Consider the following 27105-nt stretch of genomic DNA (forward strand, 5'->3'; position numbering starts at 1 on the left):
AGTCATTAAAAAAAGGAAATGATGACACATTCTACAACATGGATGAGCTCTGAGAACATTATGCTAAGTGAAATAAGAAAAGTACGGCATGATTGCACTCATATGAGGTACCTAGAGTAGTCAAATTCATAGATACAGAAAGTAGAATGGAGGTTGACGGGTTAGGGGAGGGGAGAATGGGGAGATATTGTTTAATGGGTACAGAGTTTCAGTTTTGTAGGTTAAAGAGTTCTGGAGGTGGGTGGCAGTGAAGGTTGCACAACAGGGTGAATGTACTTACTATCACTGAATTGTACACTTAAAAAATGGTTAGGATGCTAAATTTTATGTTATATGTATTTTGCCACAATTAAAAATATTTTTTTAATGAAGAATACAGATATTCTGTATAGCTGATGTGGCTTTCCTCTGTTTCATAGAAAGACTTGGAATTAATTCCCCTAGTTTTAGGTCTACCCTCCATCTACTGTACCCTTAACCCTTGCTAACTCTCAATATGGATTCTGTGTTACTTTCACCAGTACGATCAGCTCTTACCGCCCTAATACAACTTCCAGAATATGTTCTGTGGTGTGGAGCAATTCGTTATGTTTTACCCATCAACTTGTCTCCAAATACTTTCTTGCAGATTTGTTCAAATTTCTTATTTGTTAATGTCCTCTGGTCTCATATTTATCAAAAAAAAGCTGATCCTTGTGAGCAATGACTTTATTGCTGTAAACTTTTGGGGGACATTAGTCACCAAATTAAAACTTAAAACAAGCCTTCTCTTTTGGAATGAGCAATGCTTAGTTGTAGAGAGTCAGATAAGTAAGTGCAGGTTTCATATCCAATGAATTTACATGTCCCGTGCAGTTACAGGTGTTTTGCAATATAGATCACCTTCTTCATTTAAATAAATAAAGAAAACTTATCTAGCTAACTTGTTGATACACCTGAACTTTTGCAAGTAGCTTTCGTAAATAAGAAGAAATAGTTTATTTTAAAATAGCTCCAATAAATTCCAACCATCTAAGTATTTAGGGAAGTCCTGAGCTGGAAATTTAAAAGTAATTTTTCCCTAGAAGTCTGCCACCAGCCCCCATGCATTTCATTATAAGGATTGGTATTTCATTCCCAAACATTTTCGTTGGAAGAAAAATTGGTCATAATTCCAAATATTTCCTGGAACAGTTATCATGAGGTTTAAAAAAATTTTTTTTTTTGCCTATTTGTATTTCTTGTTGTAAAGATCCTGACAGGGGAGACAAATGTCTGGTCTCCATCTGCAATATTATACTGGAATCGCCTTTATTTTTAACTGGTACCTTGTAGGCTTGAAACTACTTTCTGAAGACTTGTCTATGTTCTGTCCCTGTCACCTGTCATAAAGAATAGAATAGGATCCCAGATGCTGATGACATGGATTTATTGTAAAACCTCAATTCAGTTTCTACCACTGAACTTCTGCTGCAACAACAACAACAAAACAGCCTTAAACTAGCTACAGCAAAATTAAAAATCAGTATTTTGGGTGGATATCTTCCAACAAATAATAGGTATATGTCCAACAACCTAATATGGCAGGTCAACTTAATTAAGAATGAAAAGGTGCATTTTAAATTGAAATCGATTTGAAAGGATTACTCATAAATTATAATAACTAAAGTTAGCTACTTCGTTTTCAATTACTTATGACCATGTGAAGTGTTTTCTAAGTTCTCTTTTGAAAATTTAACACTCAAAATGATTTTACTTGTTTTGAGGATAAAAATCATGCTCCAACATGCTAGAGCAGACCCAGAATCTAGTGTAAGCCTTTGCCAGTCTCCCTGTGGTGACGGATAACAGTCCACTCAGATATATATCTTAGAATAAATTAAATAAATATACCCCTGATTTTTGATAAAAACATATCAACTTTACATTCTTTTCCATTGATAATAATATCAATTATCATTGATAATGATAAATCTTAATGGACAGATTTACTACCTGCTTAATTGTGAGACATAATATTCTCAGATAAAATAATGTGTAATTTATGCACTTCCAGGTATACTAGATTTTGTCTTGCGGCCATAGCATCAGCAAACCATACCTATAACACATTGATTTGGCTACTTAAAAATAATTCTTTCTATATTATAAAGCCACATCATGTTATCTAGTTATACTGAGGAATAATGAAAACAACAGAATTTATTCCATTTATCATAGTATTTAGTTGAGAATTTGCCCTCCACATCACTTGGCCCTTTACTGGGAATGACTCGTGGTAGAAACACTTTCAGTTATGATAATGTCCAAAAGCCTAATTAAGGAACAAATAAAAATTAGCCTTCTCCTCAGGACATGGTTTATGTTTAGCCCATGAACACTATGATTTAGCTACTGAGCTTGTTCCTCTCTTCGTTTTGTTGGAGGGAAGCTCAGAACCAAGTAGCACCATTTACTTAGATTACAATGTGAATGGTGGTCCCTAGGGAGGTGCAGTGCAAAACCTACATAACTATATGTGATGGTAGTGGATGGGGGATGGGATAGGAGGAAGTATGACATCTATAAAGCCTTGCTACTCACTACAAGGACACTAAAATCACTTCATTATAATACTTCATTCTTTGTAACATTATGCAAATTAGTGAAATTTTATCAGCATTGCCTGGCTTTGTCCATAGGACAAAGCACATGACTTTGATTATATTTCATCATCTAATCTGGGTGAAGCTGTAAACTACTGGAGAGTTTTTGAACTTTAAAATTCTTGATGTAAATGCTTAGTCAGAGCCAAGTACTCTAAGCTTATTCCACAAAAGTAAGTGTCATACAAAGGGTGTGCAGGTGGGCACTAATTCTAGCACAACATATATTTATGTATTGTTTTACTGTATTTTACGTAACATGAACTGTCTGAAAACCAGGACTAAAGATTTGGGCCCAGTGAGTTGGAAAATAGCCATTTTAATAAAAGGCAGGCCAGAGTAGGGGCAGAAATCTATCCTAGATGAGGCCATGAAGGCTTCAGCACAAATCTGGAGGAAACGAAAGTGAAAGACAGAGCTTTGGATTTTGTCACTGCTAAGGATCCCTGTTGACAAGCAAAAAGACTGGAATTATACTATTTTAAAAAGACCAACATGATTGGGGGCCAAGGGACAGTCTGGCCAAATACGGAGAGGGGCATAATTTCAAATGAACATCTTAGACTGATCTGGGCAAGTCTATGAGGAGTTTATTTGAGGAGTCATTTGGTGCTGCTAGATAAGCAACCAATAAAGGTATTCCATCATGGCTCCTGTAAGGGATAATTAACCATGGACCATCTTCAACTACATAAAATATGAAAAAGATATTCTCTCTGAAAAGGTAGAATTTTTAACTGGTGGTATATTAAATTTCATCTGTTTCAATCCCCTCTTTTACTTATAAGGAATCAGAGAAGCAAAGGGCTAAAATAGTCTGCCTAGCAGCAAAGAAAGTTGGAGGAAGAGCAGAGTTAGAACTGCTCAATTTACCATGCTGACCTTAAAACCAATGTCTATATTAGTGTTGCTTTGCAATCCTCATGGGAGATTCCCAGGTTTTGCCAGCCTCTATCCCCAAAAGTCAGGGGAAAACCAAAGAAAAGGGCAGGCCACTCCAGACCAGAAAGTGACAGGTTTAATTAGCTGTAGTTGTTTTCTCTTGTTTGGAACCAAAGGACTTAGCTCATAAACTACCTTTCACGTATTAGTCATCACGTTAGGTGCTAAATACTAAAGATAGAACTTACGTAAGATGATTGTCCTGGGCAGCCACAAAATGAGTGGTTTTTTACACCTGCCCACCAAATCTTAAAAGTTTATATAGAGTCTTAACTGAGTCTGGTTAGAGCACACAGGGGGCCATAATAGGGTTCAGTCACAGACCCAGTTCATACAGTCACATTACTACATTACTATCTCAAGGCTGTGGCCTTGGGAAGCTTCTAGCTCAGGGAAGGCAAGCTGAGGGCACATTTCAAGCACAGGTAAGGGAGCGGGAGCCTCCAATTGCCCAGGTCCAGTTGGAGGATCAAAAGCACCTTCTTCATGACCGTCCCCAGCAATTATTCAGCCTCTTCTTCCTAAAATTTTAGATGCAGGCTTAAGTGTAGTTCAGACGACATATGACCAAATGCTCTCATTTATCTCTTAGTAAACAGTCTTGAATCTAAACATTCAAATGAGACCCTGCTTTCTTCGGAGTTTCTAAATTTATTCTTAGAACATGCTTGACCCACACCGCTCTCTGCCCTTGAATTTCTGCAGTCTTCAATTATCATCTGCATGTTGATTTGGCTCTAATCAGAAAGAATAAATGCAACACTGCCATGTTAATCTTACAAAAGAAAACCTGAAGGTGGTGATTGAGGTCGCAAGGTAATTAACTCATTTATTCAATAAATGTTTATTCAGCACCTATTATAAACATTTTGGAGGTTTGTTTCCCAAAATCCTTTTTCCTTTCCTAATAGCAATGTGACTTTTTTTTGGAGGAATTACTTCTTGCCTATCTAATACAACCTGGTTATACTCTAATTAGTAACTTTTCCTCCCTCGGGATGCTCTTTCCTCTCATTTGCATCTTAAGAGTCTAAGAGACAAAGTGGTTGGAGTCCCATCCTGATCACCAGCAGCTTTCTGATCATTGGCCAGATGACCCCCAGTACTCTATCTGCCATCAGCTCCAAGAGCTCCCTAAATCCTTACCACAGTTTTGTTTTTGCTTATATTAGCCATAGTTATTTTCTCTTGTTTGGAACAAAGAACTTAGCTCATAAACTACCTGTCACATATTCACCACTATTAGATACTAAATGCAAACAATAGAGATTATAAAATAATTAAAAAGCAAGAGCCCCATTCTTCCAAGAATTTGCTGTCCAGCAAGAAAGGCAAGACATGCATGTAAGAAACAAATATATAGCTCATTTATTAGTAACTTTAAGACAGGACCACTTTATTGAAGGCAAGTGAGGAAAGAGAGCAAATGAGGACAAACAGCTGTTGCGAAGAATGGAATGCTCACAGGAAGATGGTAAAAGGAGAAGCCAACACAGAAGGAGAAGCTAAAAAACAAACAAACAAACAGAAATGAGGGAGCAAAGAACCAAAGACATTTGAACTGGACTTTAAGACAAATCCTTTACTTCTCTGGTCCTCTCTGTCCTCGTCTATAGAATCAGGGTAATCACGGTACCACCTCATAGAGTGTGGTGATGACAAGATGAGTTATTATTATATGTAATACACTTAAAAATATTTGGACTACATTAATGAATGATACAGATCTGCAATTTCAAGGAGAGACTTTCAGCTCAAGTCTCTAAGAAGTTCAAGCCAAGAACATTTCCTGAATTTAGCTATTAGTTAATTGTTAACAATTTTGAGATAGAAGTGAGATTATAACAGTTTAAAAAGAGAATGAACAGTGAAAACGTAGAAGATGTAGGCTTTTTATTCAAAAGTGTGGCAGTGAAATGAAAGTAAGAGAAAATATTTTATAAAGAGAAGGCAGAGACCACATTATTTGGAAGGCACGGGAGACGAGTTAGTAAGGAGGAAGAAGCAAGGATAAGAATGAGATGAATCTGAGCCTAAGATTTTCACAGAAGTCAAAAAAGATCCAGGACACAGAGTGGTTTATCTTAAGGAAGTCAATCTTTCCTTTGAAAAAATAAAAGTATATTAATAGACAAAATGGTACACTGAAGTGGAGCATAAAGTCCATAATGAAATTCAGAGTCAGTGGATATAACCTTATCAGGAAAGCAGGAGAGACCAAATGAAGTGAAGATGACAAAGTTATGGAAAGCTGGAAAATGCGAGAAAATGACAAATTTCTGCACACCTTGTTGAGACTCTCTACCATCGTAAGAAATTTTTTTTTCTATCAATAATTCCTTCCTTCCTTCCTTCCTTCCTTCTTTTCCTTCCTTCTTCTTCCTTCCTTCCTTCCTTCCTTCCTTCCTTCCTTTCTTTCTTTCTTTCTTTCTCTTTTCTTTCTTTCTTTCTTTCTTTCTTTCTCTCTCATGGTGACATTGGTTAACAAAATCCAATAAGTTTCAACTGTACATTTTAACAGTAAGGCATATATATATATATATATATATATATATATATATATATATATATATATACACTGTGTGTTAAGAAATTTTAATAGAGAAATTATAGGGAAACTATCCCTATAAGTTGAAAGAGTAAGTTAAAAACTATTTTAAATGTCCTATTAGGCTAAGCGTTCAAAACTAGAACCCTAACTTATGAAGAGAGAAACGGTCACCAGAAGGGTTCAGATCGAATAAGAGATATTGTGGAGTAGATTTCTGCACTGAACAGAAGGGGGGAAAAAAAAAGCCCCAATGCCCCGTACATTTCTTTGGTACTATGAATTTGTATCAAGAACAGCGAATAAGATTTTATATCAGGAATACCTGATAGGAACTTCAAGGAGTCAGGGGCTTTCACATGATGTGTAAATTATAGGAAAAGGAGCTACCATTCCCAGAAGGGGAATGAACTCTCTTTAGTCTCACAGCAATGCTTGTATGTCCCTAGATAGTCATTACATTACTTTAAACTGACCCATTGGAATGACATAATGAAGCTTGTCACAATTGACCATGGAAAAGGAAGCTGCCAAAAGACATTGTGACCTGAATTTTTCTTACCAACAACTCTTTTTCCAGGATTTCTCAGCTTAATAGAGATGTCGTAAGCCTCTTATCCCTATTTCACAGATGAAGAAAGACAGAATCATGGAGGTCACCTGGCTAGCAAGAGGTCTACCTATCAGTCTTTCTGCTATAATTTACTGTTTTCATATAAACTAGTTCTCACAATTCATTTCAGCAGTGTGAAGTGAAAATTTTTGGAAGTGTGTGTAGTAAAAGATGGGCACAACTGGTTATTCAGGTTGGGTCTCAGGAGGCTACACCTTGGGAAGCTTCGCCAGGGTCCAAGGTTTAGTCTGCAAATTAGAAAAATTAATTACAAACTAGTAAATGCTGCTAGAATCAGCAGAGTTAAACAGAACACAACATAAAGAATTCTCTAGTATGAACTAGAATCTATAACATTATCAGCTATTTCAAGTCTGTTGATATGATGAGTTATATAACATCTATAGGATATATAGTAAACAATATACTGATTATTGAGGGGAAAAATAGTACTATTACTATCTAAAATAAAAATATATTTTAGGAGAATTGAACATATAAATACTATAGAATATTAAGAACTATAAAAGCACTAGAACAAAGTATAGGTTGATAATTTCTAAGTGGGATATCAAAGAGATTAATTGTGAAGTTTATAACATTGGTAACTGAAAATACAATACACAGACGAAAGTGACAACCTGAGTAAAACATTTGTAGCAAATTGGTAGCAAAAGTGTTGCTCTCTTTATATATGAGAAAATCTATGAAATTATTAAGAAGCAACTCGCAGGTAAAACGAAGCTGTGGGGCACTTTTTACACATAAACACACACACACACACTCTTCCTGCTCCAAACACACAACAATAATTGATAAAATACTTGTAAATATAATAAAAAGATATAGCCTTAATGATTTTAAAAACAGGTAAAATGTCACCGTAGTTCAGAAACAGACCAAATAACAAAACGGTAAGTAGGGCTAAAGTCTGCTGGCCTCTAGAATCAGGAGGAGACAGTTGAAATGACATTCCTGTGGGAATAGAAAACTCAAAGTCACCCACAGAGGCTAAGGGACAGCATTACCCAGTGCTTGGTAACAGGAAACAAATTAGTGTTCTCCTGTGTGCAAAAAGAGACTTTAAGAAAAAATAAAACATGCAAAAAGCTATTACCATCATGTAGGCTATTGCTTTCATAAAGCTTTTTAATGAGCGTGATAGGAAAAAGCAGAGACTCCCTTCCAGACAGGAACTCAATAAAACTAGTCTTACTCTAAAAGCGGGCAGGACCCTCAAGCCTTGAACAGGACCTAGTTTGGGAATGAAAGTGTCATGGAAATATTCAAATACGAAGGAAAAATAAAAGAAAAATTTTGTAATCAAGACGAGCCTGCATATTATACTTCCATTTCCCAAGAATAAAATTCATAAAGACGCACAAGAAAATAAATTAGTATATCAATATATCCTAGTTAAAAAAATAGGCCAGCAATTCCACTTCTGGGTATTCATCTGAAAAAAAATGAAATAACTATCTCCAAGAGATACGTATATGTCCATGTTCATTGCAGCATTATTTACAATAACAAAGACATGAAAATGACATGTGTCCACTGACAGATGAATGGATAAAGAAAATGTCACACACACACACACACACACACACACACACACACACACACGAATATTTAGTCAGAAAAGGGAGGAAATCCTGCCACTCTCAACATGAATGAATCTTGGGGGCATTATACTAACTGAAATAAGTCAGACAGGACTCTTTTGTGCCTCCTATACCCCCCATCTCACTCCTTTCCGAACTAAAACATTTGTAGTGATTATCCTATGCCTGTCCCACTTTTGTATGTCCCATTACTGGGAATGAGTGGGGAGGAGTTTTACAGATTGAAAGGAACTACGAGAGTTGAACTTAAGAAATTACACCTGGAAAGCCTCATCTAGATGACAAGTGATGGAACTGTGAGCTGATGCTTCAGCTGGATGAGACTCTGGGGACCCTGGGAAGAGGAAATGAATGTGCGAGGACATAAGGAAGACGATAATAAACAGATTCTAAAATGGTCAAAAAAAAAGAGAAATCCGAAAATGACTTTTAAATAAATAGTTTTGGTCTTTGGTGAGAAAAGAGAAAAGAGAAGGAAGGAGACTATACAAAATGAATATGAAACCTAAAAAATTAAAACTTAAAGTTAATTAATAATCTATATTAATTTTTTCATTCAATTAAAAAATGTATGAGACAAATGCTAAATAAAAAATCACAGAGAGAATCATTAAACTAGAATATAGTAATAATGAATTTAGCAAGAAAACATCACAGACAAGACATGGAAACAACTGACGTGTCCTTCGATAGATGATTGGATAAAGAAAATGTGGTACATACATACAATGAAATGCTACCCAGCCATAACAAAAGATAAAATACTGCCATTTGCGACAACATGGATAGATCTTGAGATTATTATGCTGAGCAAAATTAAGTCAGAAAAAGTTGAAAACCGTATGACTTCACTAAAATGTAGGATATAAAACTGAAAGCAGCAAACAAACAATGCAAACAAACAAGCAAAAACTCATAAACACTGACAACAGTTTAGTGGTTACCAGAGGGAAAAGAGGGAAGGTGGGAGAGGTAGAAAAGGGTAAAGGGGGTCAAAATTATGGTGACAGAAGGAGATTTGACTTCGGGTGGTGAACACAACAATGTGATATACAAATGATGTATCATAGTATTGAACACTTGAAACCTATAAAATTTTCTTAACCAATGTCATCCCAATAAATTTAATTTAAAAAATCCATGTGATAAGAGAGAGAAAAAAAAGGAAACGTCACAGGGGGATAAAGAGATTATAAGTTATGAAAATCACTTAAAATATTTGAATAAAAAATATTTTGAGTATATATTTTAATAAGCATTCCAAAAGAAGAGAATAGAGGGAATGACAAAGTAACAATATTCAAAAATATAGTACTGAGAATGTTCCAGAATGTAAACATTTACGCTGAAAATGTATACTAGAAAATCATAAAGACTATCAAAGCAAAATGAAAGCTTATAAAGAAATGACTTATACTCAGAGCAGACATGTCATCAGGAACAAAAAAAATATAGAAGGATATTAGTCATTTTTATTTAAAATGATGAGTTAAAAAAAACTGTTAACCTAAGTTCTTTATCTAAAAACACTATTATTTTCAGTCATTGAAAAATAAACACACTTTTAGGTATCTTGTCTAAGAGAGTTTATTGCCCACAGAATATGGGAATCCATCGCATGAATGTTCATTGTAGCTGTTTACAGAAGTAAACATTAAAGCAAACTAAGATGTCTAGCAACAGAAAAATAACTTAATAAATTTTTTTGCATTTACAAACATGGTATTGAACACTATTTAGCAGTGAAAATGAATGAGCCATAATGACAGAATCAACTATAACTACAGATTCCCACAAACTGCCAAGCTAAAAAAAAGTCTGAAGATTATACAGGATGTGATTTCGTTTTTACAAAAATCAAATGCAAAAAAACCTATATAATTGTAAAGAAATATGAACAAAAAATCTTTTTAGATTTTTATTTTATTCTTTTATCTTTGATAGCTATCTTGTTCATACCGACTCAATTTTTGTGTATCACTATTAATCGAATTTTTTCAGTGTTCAATCCAGTTGTCATAGAATTGATGACATTCTTTTTTACTCATATTTCACAGAACATTTAATTACATAGTTACATAAATTAAGAATTAGGTTTGAACACAATTGATTCTTAGTGAGTACAGAACTCAGATGGCAGGAGAGGAAGTGTCAGCAGTGTGCTAGCCACCCTCATTCAGGACAAAGTGGCAACCAATGTTATGCTGGATAGAAGAAATAGGAAGCACCAATAATCTCATCCAACGACCTTCAGGTAAGAAGTCAATTAAGAGCTATCCCACTTGAAACTAATATGTTAACAATGGTCATTTCTAGTTAGTAGGACTTTGATTTGATATATTTTCCTCTTACAAAATTGTATTCCTAATTTTGCTTCAGTGATAATGTATGAATTGAACAATTTTTTTCCCAATGATGTTTGGACTCTGTAAAACTTGTTCCTACTCTTCAAAACTTCCTTATATACTTGCCAATAATTAATTTGAAATGAGAAAAATACCAGTGACAGACTACTCTTGCTCTATTTGTAAGCTATCCCTTTCTTGGGATCAAAAGTCCTGTCAAGCCAGAGAGAAATTACATGTGAAAGAGTCATTAGTCTTGCCTCAGAGTTCATGTAGGCTACAATGGAGCCTAGTCTACCTCACAGATTTTTATTGATCAAATTACTCATTTCTGCCAGGCCCAGTCCTCTATGACCTTTGTCCAGTGATAAATAATCATTGACAAATTCATGCTCTCTAAATCTTTTTAAATGCTTTCCTAGATAGTGTGAGAACAGTGTTTATTTTATTTTAAAATGTTTCTGTGCAAACCATCGTCGGTGAACTTACAGAATGCCTTTGCCTTATCCATTGTCATGGTATTTCACACGGCACTGCTTCTGATCAACGAACTCACTTCTCTGAAAAAGAAGTGTGGCAATGAGCCCATGCTATCAGAGTTCACTGGTCTTCCCATGTTCTCCACTACTCTGAAATGGCTGACTTGACAGAACAGTATAATGGCTCAAGGTAATACCTTGAAGGACAGAGGTAAGCTTCTCTAGAAGACTATATATACTCTGAATCAGAGTTCAATATAATGGTGCTATTCTTCCCATAACCAGGATTCATGGGTCCAGGAATCCAGAGGTGGAAATGGGAGTGGCACCACTCACGATCTCCCCTAGAGACCACTAGCAAATTTTTTCCTTCCTGTTCCTGCAATCTTGTGCTCTACTGGCCTAGAGGTCTTAATTCTAGAGAGAGGGATACAGGAGACACAACAATGATTCCATTGAACTGGAGAGTAAGGCTGTCACCTAACCACTTTGGCCTCCTCATGCTTCTGAATCAACAGGCAAGGAAGGGAGTTATTGTGCTGGCTGGGGCAACCAGATTCTCAACAGGCAACTAACTTCTGGATCAGAACAGCAGTGGCTCAGTCTTGTTAGTATGTTAAAGTTATTTGGGGTGCTTTAAAAAAAACACTCATATCTATAGCCTAATGTTAAAGATTCCAGTTTAATTGGCCTGGGGTGGGGCATGGGCCTTGGTACGTTTTTAAGGTCCCTTGAGTGATTCTAATATATGCGTAAGTTGAGAACCATATTTTAGAGCATTCCTTTGTATTGACACGAGATGAGAATTGTGAACATTCTCACCAGCCCTTAATGTCGGAGCAGACACAAAATCCCCTTGTGTTAATTTAATTAACACAAGACCTCTACCAAGATCCAAAAGTGCCAGGCCTGAGAACTGAAAATATTAAACCCTTATATTCTCAAGACAGACAACACTTGAAGTGATTCTTGAGGCATAGTCATTAGCAATCTCTGCCACAGACATCTATTTTCCCCACTTTTTATTTTCTATGTTCTGACCATAGAAACCTTCCTTTCTATTGCCTGCTTTTCCCACTTTCCCAGCTTAACCTTTAGCTCTAACATTTCTTACTGCTGTTTTAGACATTCTAGGGAAACAAAATCAGAAAATAGAGTTAGTTATCCCTATTCCAGAACTTATACACTGGAATCAGATATCACTGATTTAGACTTGTCTAATTCATATCTGTGCTAATTCAGAAAGGATCTGAACTGATGACACTTTGGCCATAATAGACAGACTGTGTGTAATAACATGATTATTGGTGTTCTTCAGAAGAGGGTTATTTCAAATTTCAAAAGCACCCATATATTAGCAATATTTTCATTTACTGAATTATTTATAATCCAGCCCTATTTATTATATCAAAATTTCAAAATAGCCTTCTAAAAATCTAGCTTTACACAAATTCAGATTGGCAATTTTTTTATCCACTGCTTCAACATTTGTCTCCTTCTTTTGGTTGTTACAATTTATACTGCTCCCCCTCTACACTGCCACAGGAGGTCATGATCTGTATTGGAGAGATGGGTGGGTGAGAATGACTCTGTGGTCAAATATGTTTGGAGATAATAGTTCAAACACAAATCAAAGAGGTTTTTTTTTTAATTGCAAAATTTCTCAAACATTTAAAATGTTAGCGTGTGTCATCACTAACGATGTCCACAGAGGAGGTCCTTGACTAGCTTTGCAAACTTCATTGATCGCAAGGGGAGAAAAATTAAAGAGAACTTTGAGAGACTCATATGCCACAGAATATACTAATGCAATGCTGCTTAGAGTTTTATCATTGGTGATGATAAAGATAATAATCATAAGCAATTGAAATAATCTCCAATGTTTACACAGGGCAAGGAATAATATGTGCCCAAAGTGAAAAAGCTCATAATTCACAGGTCAGCAGATACTCAGAAAGTTGTAGCTTTTGTCTTGGGGAAAAATTAGCCCTAAGCTACTCTGATTCTTCCTAACAAAGCTTAAATGCAGGACTCAAAAGAATAAACTTTCCTATTAACTCTGTCCCAAAACAAGGCACAAAAATATTAATACAAAAAAAATCCAGTTTCTAAAAAGGTAAAATCCACAATATTGCTCATCCCAAAATTACTAGAACTACAAGAAAGAAGAAAAATGCTACCCATAATGCATAGAAACAAATCAATCCATAAGAACAAATCCAAAATGACAGCGATAAAAGAATTGATTGAAAGGACATTAAATAGTTAATAAAACTGTATTCCATATATTTAAAAAGATAAAAGATTGTTTGTTAAATAGAAACATAGAAGATATTTTTAAAATCTCAAATCAAATTTCTAGAAATGAAAGATGCAACATCTTAAATTTAAAATACACTGGATGGCATTAAAAAAAATAGTTAACTTGTGAATATAACAATACAAAAAATGAAGCACAGAAAGTGTTGGGAAACATGCATTACTGCAGATATGAACTACAAAAAAATGCTTTGAAAAAGTCCCTTATTAGAGGAAAACATGGATCTATACAACATAAAGAAGGGCACAGGAAACAACTATACGGGTAAATATGTAAGGTAAATTTTCTTATTTAAAAAATCTCTTTAAAAGATAATTGACTGTTAAAATAATAATGTGTTGTAGAGTTTTAAAAAAATACATAGAAATAAAGTATATGGCAGCAGTTGGATAGAAATACACTTTTATAAATCGCATACTATACATGAAATGGTATATTACTTGAAAGTAGACTGTGATAATCTACAGATATTCACTGCAAGCTTTAAAGCAGGCCCACACACAAAAGAACTATAGCTAATAAGCAAACAAAGTAATAAAAAGAAATCTTAACAAAATACTGAACTAATTCAAAAGAAAGAAGAGACAAAGAAAAAGAAAACAAAGAAAAAATGGTAAAATAGTTTCTACTTAAGGAAATGCTTCTTTTCTACAACTTGTCAGATAGATATTCATGCTATGTACTGAATGTTTGTGTCCTCTCCAAATTCACAGATGGAAGGTAATTAGGTCATGAGTGTGTTGCCCTCATGATGGCATTAGCGTCATAATCCTAATTAGTGTCCTAAGAAAAGACACCAGAGAGGTGACCCCTCTCTCCATCATGTGAGGCTACAGCCATCTGCAACCCATGAAGAGAACTTTCACCAGAAACCAAATTGGCCAACACCTTGATCACTGACTTCCCAGCCTTCAAAACTGTGAGCAATAAACATCTGTTGTAAATTGCCCAATTTTATGATATTACGTTATAGCAGCCTGAGCAGAGGAAGACAGGACAGATACATAGCCTCACTCTGCAACTAAAAAATAATGACTCATGAAGACTGTCACTCCCAAGCCCTTTGAGATAAAAATGCCCACGGCTGCTCTTTACATACTTGCTCAGAAACACTGTTTCTCAGGTATATGTGATGCTCCACATTCCCATTGAGACACCTAGTGGTGGGCAGTTTATCTGAAGATGAAAGGAGAACTGTATAAAATGCACTACTGAGACTTTCCCCATATACTCAAGGACTTTTGTATATATTAACTTCTTTTTAAATCAGCCAGTGAAGCATGAAGAGAAAACAGAATTGTGTAAACAAATTGCCAAAGTCAGGACCCTCATCTCCAGATTTTCATACTGACTACTAATTGACCCACTATATTGTAATTTTAATTATTTTTAAATTAATAATTTTAATTATTATAAATCAAATAATAATTTTAATGATTAATTGTTTCTTTTTAAAAATCATTTATTTATAAAACAAAATACCAAAGGATATTATCTAAATCTTTGGATTTTCTTCAGTGCAACTAATAGTTGCTTAATAAATATTAAATATAATTGAGTTACGTTAAGACATAATGAGACAATGCTCTAGGTCCTAAACAGAATGGGGATATAAGCATTATAATACGAATTTAAACGTATAGGTCTGAAGTTATCAAGATTACTCCAAAACTATTATCGTCTAGAAGAAATTCCTTAAAGAATTGTCACTAATAGAAAAGCTCCAATTTTACAAAAATATGAATATAGATAGAAAAAGCAATTCAACTCGTATCAGAGAAGCTTGGTGATTTAGAGAGAAAAAAAACAAGTATTCATTAAATTAAATTACGATGAAGTTATAAGTGGGCACATTCTTCTAACAGGAATAACAACCACACAATTCTATAAATCTCATCTTTCAAAAAGGTGAGAGTAGACTGTATTCTCTAAGATAAAGTTGTTGAGATCCTCTTCTGGTTTTTTAGATTCCTTTATTTTCAAATGCATTTTACAACAAATGTTGTCTAAAAGAGACTCAAACCTTTAAAATGAGAAAGTAAATGACAAACGAGAAAATGAGAAAACTTGGAAACTCTGGAGTGTAATTAATCAATATTCCTAAGTACTTAATGTAAATTGGGAGTTTATATTACAAATTTTTATATCATAAGTGTAGAAGTCAGAACAAACGGCGGGAGGGGGAATCCCCTTGACTGAAAGACTATATTCAGGGAGAAATTACTGGTTTGGGGCCACAAGACCCTTACACACCTTTTTGACAAAAATAATTGTAAATGATATAGATTGTCAATGACCAAACCCAAAATAAGGCCAAGTGGTATCATTCTCTAACCCAGAGACCTGTAAACTTTTTCTGTAAAATACCAGATACTAAATATTTTAAGCATTTCAGGCCAGATGGTCTCTGTCTACACTATTCAAAGTTGTCTTTGCAGTGCAAAAGGAACCAGAGACAATACTGCAAACAAATGGTTATGACTATGTTCCAATAAGTTTTATTTACAAAAATAGGTGTACAAGATTCAGCAAATAGGCCATTGTTTGCTGACCACATGCTCTAAACTCCCAACGTTTTTTCTAGGCGATAGTCCTACATGAGGACAGGCCCCAGATCAAACTCTTTGACCCCATAGTTTTTTGCTGTCCATTTACCTTCCTCAGCTTTCTACAGTCTCCTCCTTTTCAGTTTCTTTCTCCCTCCACCTTCACCATGAGTCTGGAATTCTCAGGCAGCCCATTCTTAAAAACACTGACTGGCTCTTTGGGAATAAAGTAGACCTCAATGAGAAAATACTTAGGGCCATTGCTTAACCCAGATATCGTTACTAATAAGAGTGAGATTCACCATAGGGGAGATACTTGGAGGACCTCAAACATACCAGATGAGAAATAAGCTAATGGCTACCACCTGACTCACATAATAGTCACTTTTCTTGTGATGTTTTTATTTGTAAAAAATGATGGTTAAGTTCGGAAGCAAATTACACAACTGTGTTAAGTAGGTGTGTAACTTTCTTCCAAATCTAGGCTGACAATATTACTAGGAAGAGATGTCATTTCACCAAAAAAAAAAAAAAAGAAAAGGAAAACTGCAGAATTTCTTATAATATCTTTCACAGTTAAGAGCAGAAAATTTTTCTAAAAATTACAATTTAATTATATTTCAAGAGCCACCATTTCCTCTATAAAAGTTATAGAACTAGTTTGATGACATAAAGTAGATACAAAAGGTAAGGAAAGAGGAATGTTAGCTGATGGCTTCAAGTGATGACTTACTGGTGATGACTATAGGTAACTATATCAGTCAAGTGGCCCACAGAAACAAATGGCACACTCAAACTAGCTAATTGTAGGAGGGCTCAACAAAGGAACTATTTACAAAGAATATAAGTAGAAAAATCAACAATAATTATATAATTTTTATTGTTTAAATTGTGCCACTTTTGAGGGTAAAAAGAAGCTTTATTAATACATTTTTCCAGGACAATGATTATAAACTGGGTCTGAGCAGACAAGTATAACATTTAGAATAGACTAAATAGATTATTTTCCCCAGGCTAGCAATACTAAGGAGCTGTTAACACCCTTAGAACTAAAGAGACAAAGAGAGGAAATGGTTACCAGAACCTAGCAAGCAGCAAGATGAAAAAGGTCAACTAACAGGGGCTGGGGCCCTCAGGAAAGTAAAGCAACCAATCTATAAGGAACTAACACAAAAGGAGTGGGTGAATTTAAATCCCAACTTCTCTGGCCTCTTACTTTCTGAATCTTGCCAGAAGCTAGAGGTCAATCCTTATGGGTCAGCCTGGGGGGAGGCGGGTGGGGAAGCGGGGGAGTGGGGGGAACAATACAGCAGGATAGGGAAGCGAGGAGGGTATATCGGGAGGGAAAAATAGAAGATATCCAGCATAATAAATATCTTTGCAAAGGTATCCAAAGTTGGAACTATCTTTCAGCTCTGATCTCTTCTGAAGCAGTCTAAGAAAGTTCAATTCCTACTTTCTTCTTGAACCATCTTCTTCCTGTTCATGTCCTATACATTGTAGAAAAACAGTAAAGTACGCAAGATCTTTTACCTCCAATGGCTGAAGGTAAGGCTGTTTCCTTACAGAAGAATGAGCACAAGCTCTAGGTTTTCATACATATATTAAGCCTTCTTCACTTCCTAATTCAAAAGTATCTGGCCATAAGCCGATTATGCAGGTATCAACAGTCTGAGAATACAATAAAATAAAAGAGATGTTTTTAGCATTTGTCATAGGAAACTCCCTCACTTCACTTTCCAGTTCACTAATGTCCTTAAAAGATCTTAGAGGAAGTATAGTGTTTGGTGAAACCAATCAGTTATTCGGACCAACAGCAAAGCTGCTTGAGTATAAATGTATAATGCAAATTAATGCTGCAGTCATGACAAACCACACACTAATCACTTCACATTATATAAATACTATACCTGACTATGAACATGAAGGTAGAATAAGAAAGAAAGACTATTCATCTCTGCAAAGTGTGGCCCTTCCTTTCTGGATGTGTGTATGAAAGTCAAAAGGTAGTGATTATATAACCAGCATCCTGAAGAACCTAGAGCAATCACTTTACTTCCAGGCCCTCAAAGAAACCACCCATCTGCTGGGGAAAGTCCACTGTTACACTTCCTAAAATATTACCAAGAGAAGACTGGTGTCATCCACTTTTCTTACCCCATAGAAAGAGATCTCTCCCTTTTCATCAATAACCTATCTGATAGCCCTTCCATTTTTTTTTTAATCCAATGACTCTGTGATTTAATAAGTTTAAAAAAATAAGAATCCTTTTTTCCTGACAACGTGGATCTACTTCTTCAAACATAGTTTTGCATGAAGACTAGGCTCTTAAAATATTCAGGACAGTTAAAAGAAGAGGAGGAAAGGAGTAAATCTAAAAGGAGGGAGAGAAAGAATAAGGAAATTAAAAAAAGGAACTATTATTTAAAAAGAAATAAAAATATTTAAAGAAATAAATGAATGACAGATCTTTCCATTTAGACCAAGAGAAAGGAGAGCTGTGGTGGGTCATTTTCTGGCCCTTCTCATAGGTGAGAGGATTGCCTAAGCTCTCTGAGTAATCACAGTGATTCAAATGATCTCACTTCTGTTTCCTACTATAAGGAGGGCACCATTCTTGACTCAACCTAGGATTTCCCAGACTAGGTTCACATGTAGGTACAGTTCACACCTTCAGCATTTGAAAAGAGCAGAAACACAAGCTCTTCAGCTCACCAGGAATTTTCAGAGATGCCCTTACTTGATTCATGGCCAGGCAAGGCATAAATGGATTCCAGAAGGAGGGCAGCAAAAAAAGCTAGAAAAAGAGATCTTTATAGAGAGATTCTTTTAATAAAAAAATAGTTTGCTACCTGACAATGATCGTAAAAGAAAGTTAATATACTTCAATCTACTGAAGATTTATTGAGTATCTATTACGTGTAGCACACAAGACAGCTCTATGGTGAATATGATGATGACCACAATTGTATGAAAAATTGGCTTACCCTAATGAACTTATAGAGCCCATCACATGCTATCCTTTGCAATTAGTGTTTGGAAGATCAGAACTCACTTTTGAGCTTGTCTTAATTTTCCAGTTTTAATAATGTTTTTCTGCGGCATTCCTTGAAACTGACCCTTGTCTCCTTTATTCCTTGTCCTTTATTTTGCCTTATCTTGACTGTTTTTTGTTGTTTTGATTTTTGTTTTTGTTTTTGCCTTCTGGCACCAATTAAATTATTGCAAGTCACTTCAAATGTTTTGGGGAAAAGTGAATTGATATCGAACAAATCAATTATAAAACATTCCTGCGTCCAAGAAAACTCAAGGTCTAATAAATAAGGTTGAAAAATATTCTTGAAATATTACAAAACGAATGGAGGTCACAAGAAGGAAGTCCAAAATAAATATAGCTTAAAGTAAAATGAGGGCACATCCAGGTAGGAGACCACTTTTGGAGGAGATGGCCAGTCAAGTGAGCACTGAATGACAGGAAAATGCCAACACCTGAGAGTGTGAGGCTGGGAAGAAGAAAGCTTAGGGCACCTTTGCAGAAGCCTAGGAGATTGGAGATAAGGCTGGAAAGACAACTCGGAGCCAAGAGGGGAGTCTACCAAGAGTTTTTGAGTGGAAAAGTGATGTGATCTTAATGATCTCAGAGATCACACAATTACAGATAAGGAAATTGGGGCCCCAGGGACCCAGTTGTTTAACAGGCAAAGAGCCATCGTCTACAAAGACCGACATAGGTGTAATGTTTAAAAGAAGAAGCAAAGGAAAGGAGAACTTCAGAAAGGGCTACTTTCTTCCGTTTCTGCCTCCATCAGTATATCTCAACTCAGTCAAGAGATCTGTGTCTCTAGCTCCAGACTGCTTTTTTATCCAATGTCCAGCTGTAGTCCAGCAACACCTCTGATGTCACAGCAAAAGAATCAGGTTTTGGCACCATCCAAAATACCCTGAAAAGTTGGTGATAGGGAAGCAAGAAGGGAGAGGGACTTCTTTTCCAAAGGATGTTGACAAGACATGAAACCCTAGACTTGAAGGTTCCAGAACAATTTTGAAGTCAGTGGTGAATCAACGGCTTTCCCACACTCGGCGCCACAACTTTTATCCTCAAGACTTAATCAGCGAACTGGGTTCATCTGTACCGGTACAGCTGTTGAGGGTTTTCTATGAAAAAAGTTCACTTCTGGCTGGAGTCCCCATCCCACCCTCACCCCCACCCCCGAGTCTGTCCCCCTCCTTCTTCCCTGCCACCCCCTCCTGTTGTTCCTAGGCGCTATGTGACATTTGTTAGGACTCACGTGGGGCGCTCTGCCTTGGCGGCTCCGGTGATGACTCCTAGGAACTTCCCAAGGACCAGGGCTCTGCAAGTTCTTACACGCGAGGGGGGCGGGGGGAGGGAGAGGGGAGCTGGACGTCAGGCTAGCCCGGGCAGCGCGGGCCAAGCTCCGGCGGAGCAGGGTTCATCCCCCCAACAGCTTGGTTGGTGTCGGCCTTGTATGTCTCTTCAACCCTCCGTTGGCGTTGCCAGAGCCCAGAGGTGTTAAGGCATCCTCTCAGGCACTCTCCTTGACTCACTTCGCGGCGCTTAAAATCTCTTTCCTGGATTTACAAGGGTTTGCGCGTAAAAATCTGAGCCCGCCATCTCGTTGCCCCACCTGCCCCTCGCCTGTGCCTGTACTCAGGCCTCAAAATGGGCTTAAAGCATCCAAAGTTGTTTTGGCCGCTCAGCACCCGGCGCAGGGCGCTTGAATCATGCGCGCCACCAGGTTCGTTGCGCGCTGGACAGCACCTTCTCTGGGCGCGCACCTCTGCGCACCGCGCTGCAATGACTGGCCCCCCAGCTTGAATCTGGCGTCCTCGCTCTTATGCTGGCCCAAAGAGTGGGGCTGTGAAGGTGGCTGAGCGCAGGACTTTGTGGTTTTAAAAGTTCTAGACATGTATAGAATGTACTAGAGAAGACTGCAGCCCCACTAGGCGCTCCCAGTCAGCCGAAGTGTAAGTGCATCTTTCCTGAAATTGACAAGAGTGCTTTGAAAAGTAATTGGGGGAAGGGAGGGCGGGCAGGCCCATCGAATCTTTTCCCATTCATTTCAGCTTCTCGTCGTCCCTGCGCCTAAGATTTCTGTCACAATTGCTCATTTATTGCCTTCACATGGAAATTCGGTCGAAGCCTCAGGCTGTACCCACTGTCCAAAGTATCTCATTAAGTAAACACATGAGTTTTCTTAGTAGCCACAAAGGAGGGAAACCACTCGTTGCAAATGGCTGAAGGAAATGCTCAGTGTGTACAATATGCACTAGCAGCGGTACCTAGTCCTTACAGTGGCTGCCGTTTGGGGGTGTTTTTTTTCCAACAAGAAAGGGGCTTGGTCATGAAAATGGCCCTGTAGGAGAAAGATGTGGGTATCTCTTTCTTAAAGCACATTAAGGCATATATCAAGAGTTTTGGGCAAAGATCAAACAAGGAAGGTGAGGGAAATTCCTGATAATTTTGCTAATGTTAAAATTCCATAGATTTGGCTAGTCTTATTTTTTTTTTTTCATTCATGTCATCAATTCAGAATTCTATAAAGGAAGCAAATGACATCAAGGAAAATCATTGGCCTAGGAGAAAAGAGCCCGTAGGCGTTTAGGTGTTATATATGTGGAGCCAGAAAGCTCTGGAGCATCAGGGAGACTCCAACTTAAGGCAACAGCATGGGTGTGAAATGTGGGCTTCTATGCACTGGGAATGAGAGGGAAAGAGTAGTGCCTGGGCACTTGCTCCTAAGGCAGGCCTTGCAGATCTAGAGGCAATTCAGTGTGGGTGGAAAGAGTTTAGTGTGAAACTTGGGTGGAATGGGGTCTCCGAGTACATTGCCTGATGCCTTATTATTTGTTCTTTCAGTTTTTTTCAGGAAGATCTTCATTTTGCAACTGGTAGGGCTGGTGCTAACCCACAATTTCACTGACTGTGACTTTGAGAAGATTAGAACAACTTATCGGGAAGTAATTTTCGGAAAGCTGAACTCATATATGAATGGGGTAAGTGAAGAAACATTGTTTTAAAATGTTTTCATCTGAAGAGTAGACATGCTCACCCAAAGCACAATTTTGCTTTCAAAGAAAGAAAAATAATTGAGGGGAAAAATCATGGCCCAGAATTTTGTCACAAATTTTTAAAGTGATATTGAAATATATCGGCTACTAAAATGACTACCTAGAAGCCAGCACACATTAAGTGTGCAGATGCTGATGAGGAGCAAATACTGATAGCTAACACATTATCCACCAAGGGTGTCTATCCTCTGCTAAAGTGCTGCTCCACCAATACAGCTAAAAAGACAGGCTTGAGGGGGAAAAAAAAAACAGGAGTAAAAGAGAGGGAATTCTTGTGAGCTATGCCCTAAGCAGTGAGGATACCTTCCCTCACCAGGAGGTACACTTCAGGTCTTTCTAATGTTCTTGATGCCTTAGGATGCTATGGGATAAGATGCGCTTCAGATTGTTTAATATATAGTGGTAATCGTTTAATATATAGTGGGAATCATTCTCGATTATTCTAATTTCTAGATAGAGTATGCATATATGAAATGCATGAATGACTACAGGGAAGATGTGGACATTCGAAAATAGCATAGTGCTCACATGTGTACAGGTGTGCCCACTTTGATGGGGATGGGGAGTCTCCCTCCAAGACTAAGACCAGGATCCTTTGATATTCAGTTTCAAACACTAGAAGCATTAGCTGACGATACTAAATGTTTCACTGCCTTGTCAATGACAAGAATAGATGCATAGAAAATGAGTGCCTGAATGGAAACTTTCGGAGTTTTCGGAGCATCTTTAAAATCTGGGAGCAAAGGAGGGCGGGGGGCGGGGGAGTGGGGACGGTGATTATTCTGGTGAACGTAAGTCTTTACCTTTCTCATCGTAAGCTTTTTTTCTTTCTTCCAGACCAAATGTACCCTGTGCAACAACTATGTTTACTGTAAAGACCGGGTGAGTAAGTGGTCAGTGCTTCTGGTTTTCTCCAGAGACAGCAGGCATTCCAGGAACAGGGTCCCCTGTAGTGTGTAGAACCCCAGGCGGTGGCTGGGCTCCCAGGTGACGCCGACTGAATAGGGACGACTTGATGCCGGAACCTCTGGGCGGGTGTCCACCTTGGAACGCCACTTCTGTTCCAATTTAAGGCGAGGAAGTCTCTCTCACTAACTAGCGGGGTTCCGAAAGAGGCTGGCCCTGGGGATGATGACAAAAGGGGAACTAGGATCAGGGCCCGACGTTAGGGGTACACACCCCACATCCCAGGGGTGCGGTGCCTCCGCGCGTCGCGCCCCCTCTTGGCAGTAGCGCGGCCCCGAGTCTTGGGCGGAGCAAGGCGGCGCCGTGCTTTCTCCTGAAGCGCCCGCCGCTACGCGCACGACGTCCTCCTTCCTCTCCTTGCGTGGGATTTTTCTCCCTCTCCTCCGAGACCTCCTTCCTCTCACTCTCATTTGTGTCCCTCACTCCTCCCCCACCGCACCCCCGCCTCACTTTCGCTCATGTCTTATCAACGCTTTTTTTTTTCTCCACCACCCCCGCATTTTCTTCTTTTCTCGTAAACTTTGCCGCCTATGAGCAGCCGGATTGCCTCTCTAAAATCGTGCGCCTTACGTTCTATCCCACCCACGGCTGCACGTCACTCGCCAAGGAAATCTTCGCAATGAAAACTAATGCTACGCTCACTCTCCAGTGCCCAGGCTACTCCGGAATTCGGGTAAGCGGATGCCGCGCACTTTTACTTTTTAATATCTTAGAGCTAACCTTGTATCAAAGCGGGGTTTCCGTGCAATGCAAAAGTCGTTGTGATTTTTATTCAGTTTCTATCTTTCGACGAGCAAATGAACTGGGTAAAAGCTGTAGACCCACATTGACGTCTCCACCCAGATCCAACTATTTCGAGGGTTCTGATTCTTTACGCAGAATTATGGTTCTAAACCTTAGGTCAGTGTTTCATGGTATGATCAGTGAGCCTCCTATATCAGAATGTCCTGGCTGCTTGAGCGTGGGAAGGTGATCCGCCAAAATACTGATTCCCAGGGACCCAACCTAGACCTTCGAAATCACAATCCCCGTGTATGGGCTTCTTATGAGATTTTTATCCATTAATTTGAGCAGCATTAGTTCAGCTTATCATTTAATAATTGTGTGTTCTTTTTTAAAATGTTAAATTATACATTAAATCTTTACCTATGTTTGCTTAATTGCTTGTATGGGTGATATTGCTGTCTATATAATAAAATTTTTGTGTATTCAGTTACATGTATTTGAATGAATGTGTAACTTTAAATATGGAAACAGTAGGGCAGAGTTAGAAGCAGAAAGTCTGGAGACTGTCTTACCTGATTTTGAATCCTAGCCCCATAATGTCTAACTGAAAACTTGGACAAATTACTTAGCCTCTGTGTGCTTAGTTTTATCTGCAAAATGAGGATCATGTTAGCAAGTCCCACATAGAATGTTTGTGAGTATAAAAATGAGTCAATATTTGTAGAAACACTAGGAATGGTGCCTGGCATATAACTAATACTCACTAAGTTATTTATTTCAACATGCAAGTAAAGCAGGGAATTTCTCTTCCTGATAGCTAATTTTAAAAAGACAAAGAGAAACAATGCAGATATGTGTGGTTGCTATCTGTTAACCAATGGACTTTATCAGTCTGCACACCAAGTGTCTGGGTGGCCAAGGCTGTCACTTTTTTGGAGATTGAAGATTGAAGCCATAGAATGGAACTGGGTTGAGCTTAAGTTGGGTACTCAATACCAGGCAGCCCTGTGAAAAACCTGTTCAGTTCTATGCCTTTTATCAAGGACACTCTAACAAATCTACAGATGGCCACAGTGAAGTTCATCCATGTAAGAAGAGCATAGAGGACAGGCTAGATCAGGTTCTGGACAGTAAAAAAGGGAAAGTCTCGAGTAATTTCTTTCATCTCCCTTCCAAGCCCAAAGGGAGAGCCTAAGACCAATAATATTGAGTTATGATTTAGCAGATTTTAAGATTTTTGCTTAGTAACCTTACTGATCCAAATATTGCATATCTAGGAGGTCCAGTCTGTCACTAACTACTCAACAGTAATTTAGGTAGAAGCATACACCGAAAGATTGTTGTAATCTTTTTTTTAAGTTTAGGGTCTTCAGAAAAGCCTTCAGTGTCTGTGGCACATCCAGGTAGTTGAAGGGCCAGAAGATGGGAGTACTTTGGGTCCAAATAATAGGTTTACTGAATCATATCCATTAAGAGCCATTGGATTTTTCCTGTTCTTGAGGAACTTATGGTCTTGCCAGGGAGATCATGACATCATCAACTTATTCATTTACTTATTCATTCAGTAAATATTCAGTGTTTCCTATGTGTAAAAAAAAAGATTGTGCTCAGCACTGTGGGGAATACCCATGATGTAATAATAAAAACAGCATGTAAGTGAGAGCCAAGTTAAATGAAACACACTGGGAAACACTATAAGAGTTTCCAAAGGAAAAGTCTGAGCAATTAGCAGAGGCCTTGTGAAGGAGGTGGTGTTTGACCTTGAAGCAAAAGTAGGTGGTTGGAAAGATGGGAGGGCGTTCCTCTGGGGAAAGCACATAGGAGCAGACAGTAAGCAGGTGTTTTAGGGACACATTGAGAGATGGATTTGCCTAGAGAAGACAATATAACCTGCCACTCAACAGTTGGTAACAATAGTGACAATTAAGTCTGATTATTGATTTTCCTATTTCACAGATAAATAATACCCAGGCAATGAAGAAAAGAGAAGACACAACAAATGAATGTCGGGACGTCGTCTCAAACTTAATAAGATTGTGGGCTCGTTTCACTCGCATTTAACAGAAACAAAATAAACCTTCATTGAAGTCATATTTCACAGCAACAAAATAAATCACCTTCATTAAGGAGATGGAATGTTAACTCTAACTGTGACATTTAAGAGGTCACCAATTGTTATTTTTTAGTTATGGAAGGGTCTTAACTTATTTTTGTAAACTTTTACTGTTTAATGTTGGTCTATAAGGTGGGGGATAATATTATCCCTCAGATATCAGGGGAGACTTCTGTAGTATTGATGTCTGGGCCACTGGCTTTGTGACAGTAATTCTCAGCTGGAATTACATAAGCCTTATGCAAGGGAAAAATCTAGAAGTGTAGTGGAAGGAGAACTTTTTCCCTTGGAAAAAGAAAAAAAGTTGAACTTAATGGCGTGTAAACCTCTGTTTAAATATTCTTCCACAAGTATTGACACTTCATGTGTCCCTTACAAAAGAAGAAAATAAAATCAAAAAGGTGTGAACAAAAAGTTGTACATACAATGAAGCAATTTGAAAGAATGTCCGTGCAAATATTGTGAGAGTGTTTTAAGCCAAGTTTTAAAAATTATGTAACAGACGAGAATGATGTATACAAGCAGATCCTGAAGAAATGCCTTTGTTAAAGCTAATATAATATATTTTTTAAATTTATGAAATTATTTTTAATTTATTTTATAAGCACTTTTAATAATGTACATATTGCTTTGTAATTGACACTATACATTTCTTAATAAAATAATTCTCAAATTTAAAAACTTTTTAATGTAGTTACTAGATGGTTTTCACCTATACACTTTTCTGAGCGTCTTCACTTTACTTTTTTATCTCCCCCGGTCCTTAGAGCCCACTGACCACTCTCCTCCTACATTGTGCTTGCTCTAGAGAAACTATTTGGGGATAGGTGGCTTCAGAAGCATTCTTTTTTTTAAATCATGTCTCTAGTCCTTCTTTCTTTGCCCTGTTAGACATCCCCACACCTGGAAGAGACAAAAGAGACAAAGGTAAACAAAATATCTTAAATTCATTCTCTAATTCTTGAAGGCCTGCTGTAAGCCAGAGACACAGGCACCCTGTCATTCACCCATCATTCAGAATACTCTAAACAATAGTGGAAGGGACCACCTTAGCCATAGCACCCAGGCCTGTATAGAGCAGATATAAATACATCAATTAATATATGAGTGGAAAGTTTACCTTGATCGGTGCCCCAAGGGATGGTGCTGAGCAATGGTAGAAGAGAAG

At 37.6% G+C, this 27105-nt stretch overlaps 1 protein-coding gene across 1 annotated transcript; it reads left to right on the plus strand.

The window, feature by feature from the left end:
• Positions 1-21780: 21780 nt before the first annotated feature.
• On the plus strand, positions 21781-26574 carry TSLP (thymic stromal lymphopoietin). The gene is made up of 4 exons (XM_039848348.1): positions 21781-22057; positions 22970-23014; positions 23637-23771; positions 25781-26574. Exons 1-4 carry the CDS (start codon positions 21872-21874, stop codon positions 25883-25885), a joined length of 471 nt encoding a protein of 156 aa, XP_039704282.1. The 5' UTR covers positions 21781-21871; the 3' UTR covers positions 25886-26574.
• The last annotated feature ends 531 nt before the right edge of the window (positions 26575-27105 follow it).

This window comes from Pteropus medius, unplaced genomic scaffold, assembly GCF_902729225.1.
Source record: "Pteropus medius unplaced genomic scaffold, Ma_sr-lr_union100, whole genome shotgun sequence".
NCBI classification, from domain to species: domain Eukaryota; kingdom Metazoa; phylum Chordata; class Mammalia; order Chiroptera; family Pteropodidae; genus Pteropus; species Pteropus medius.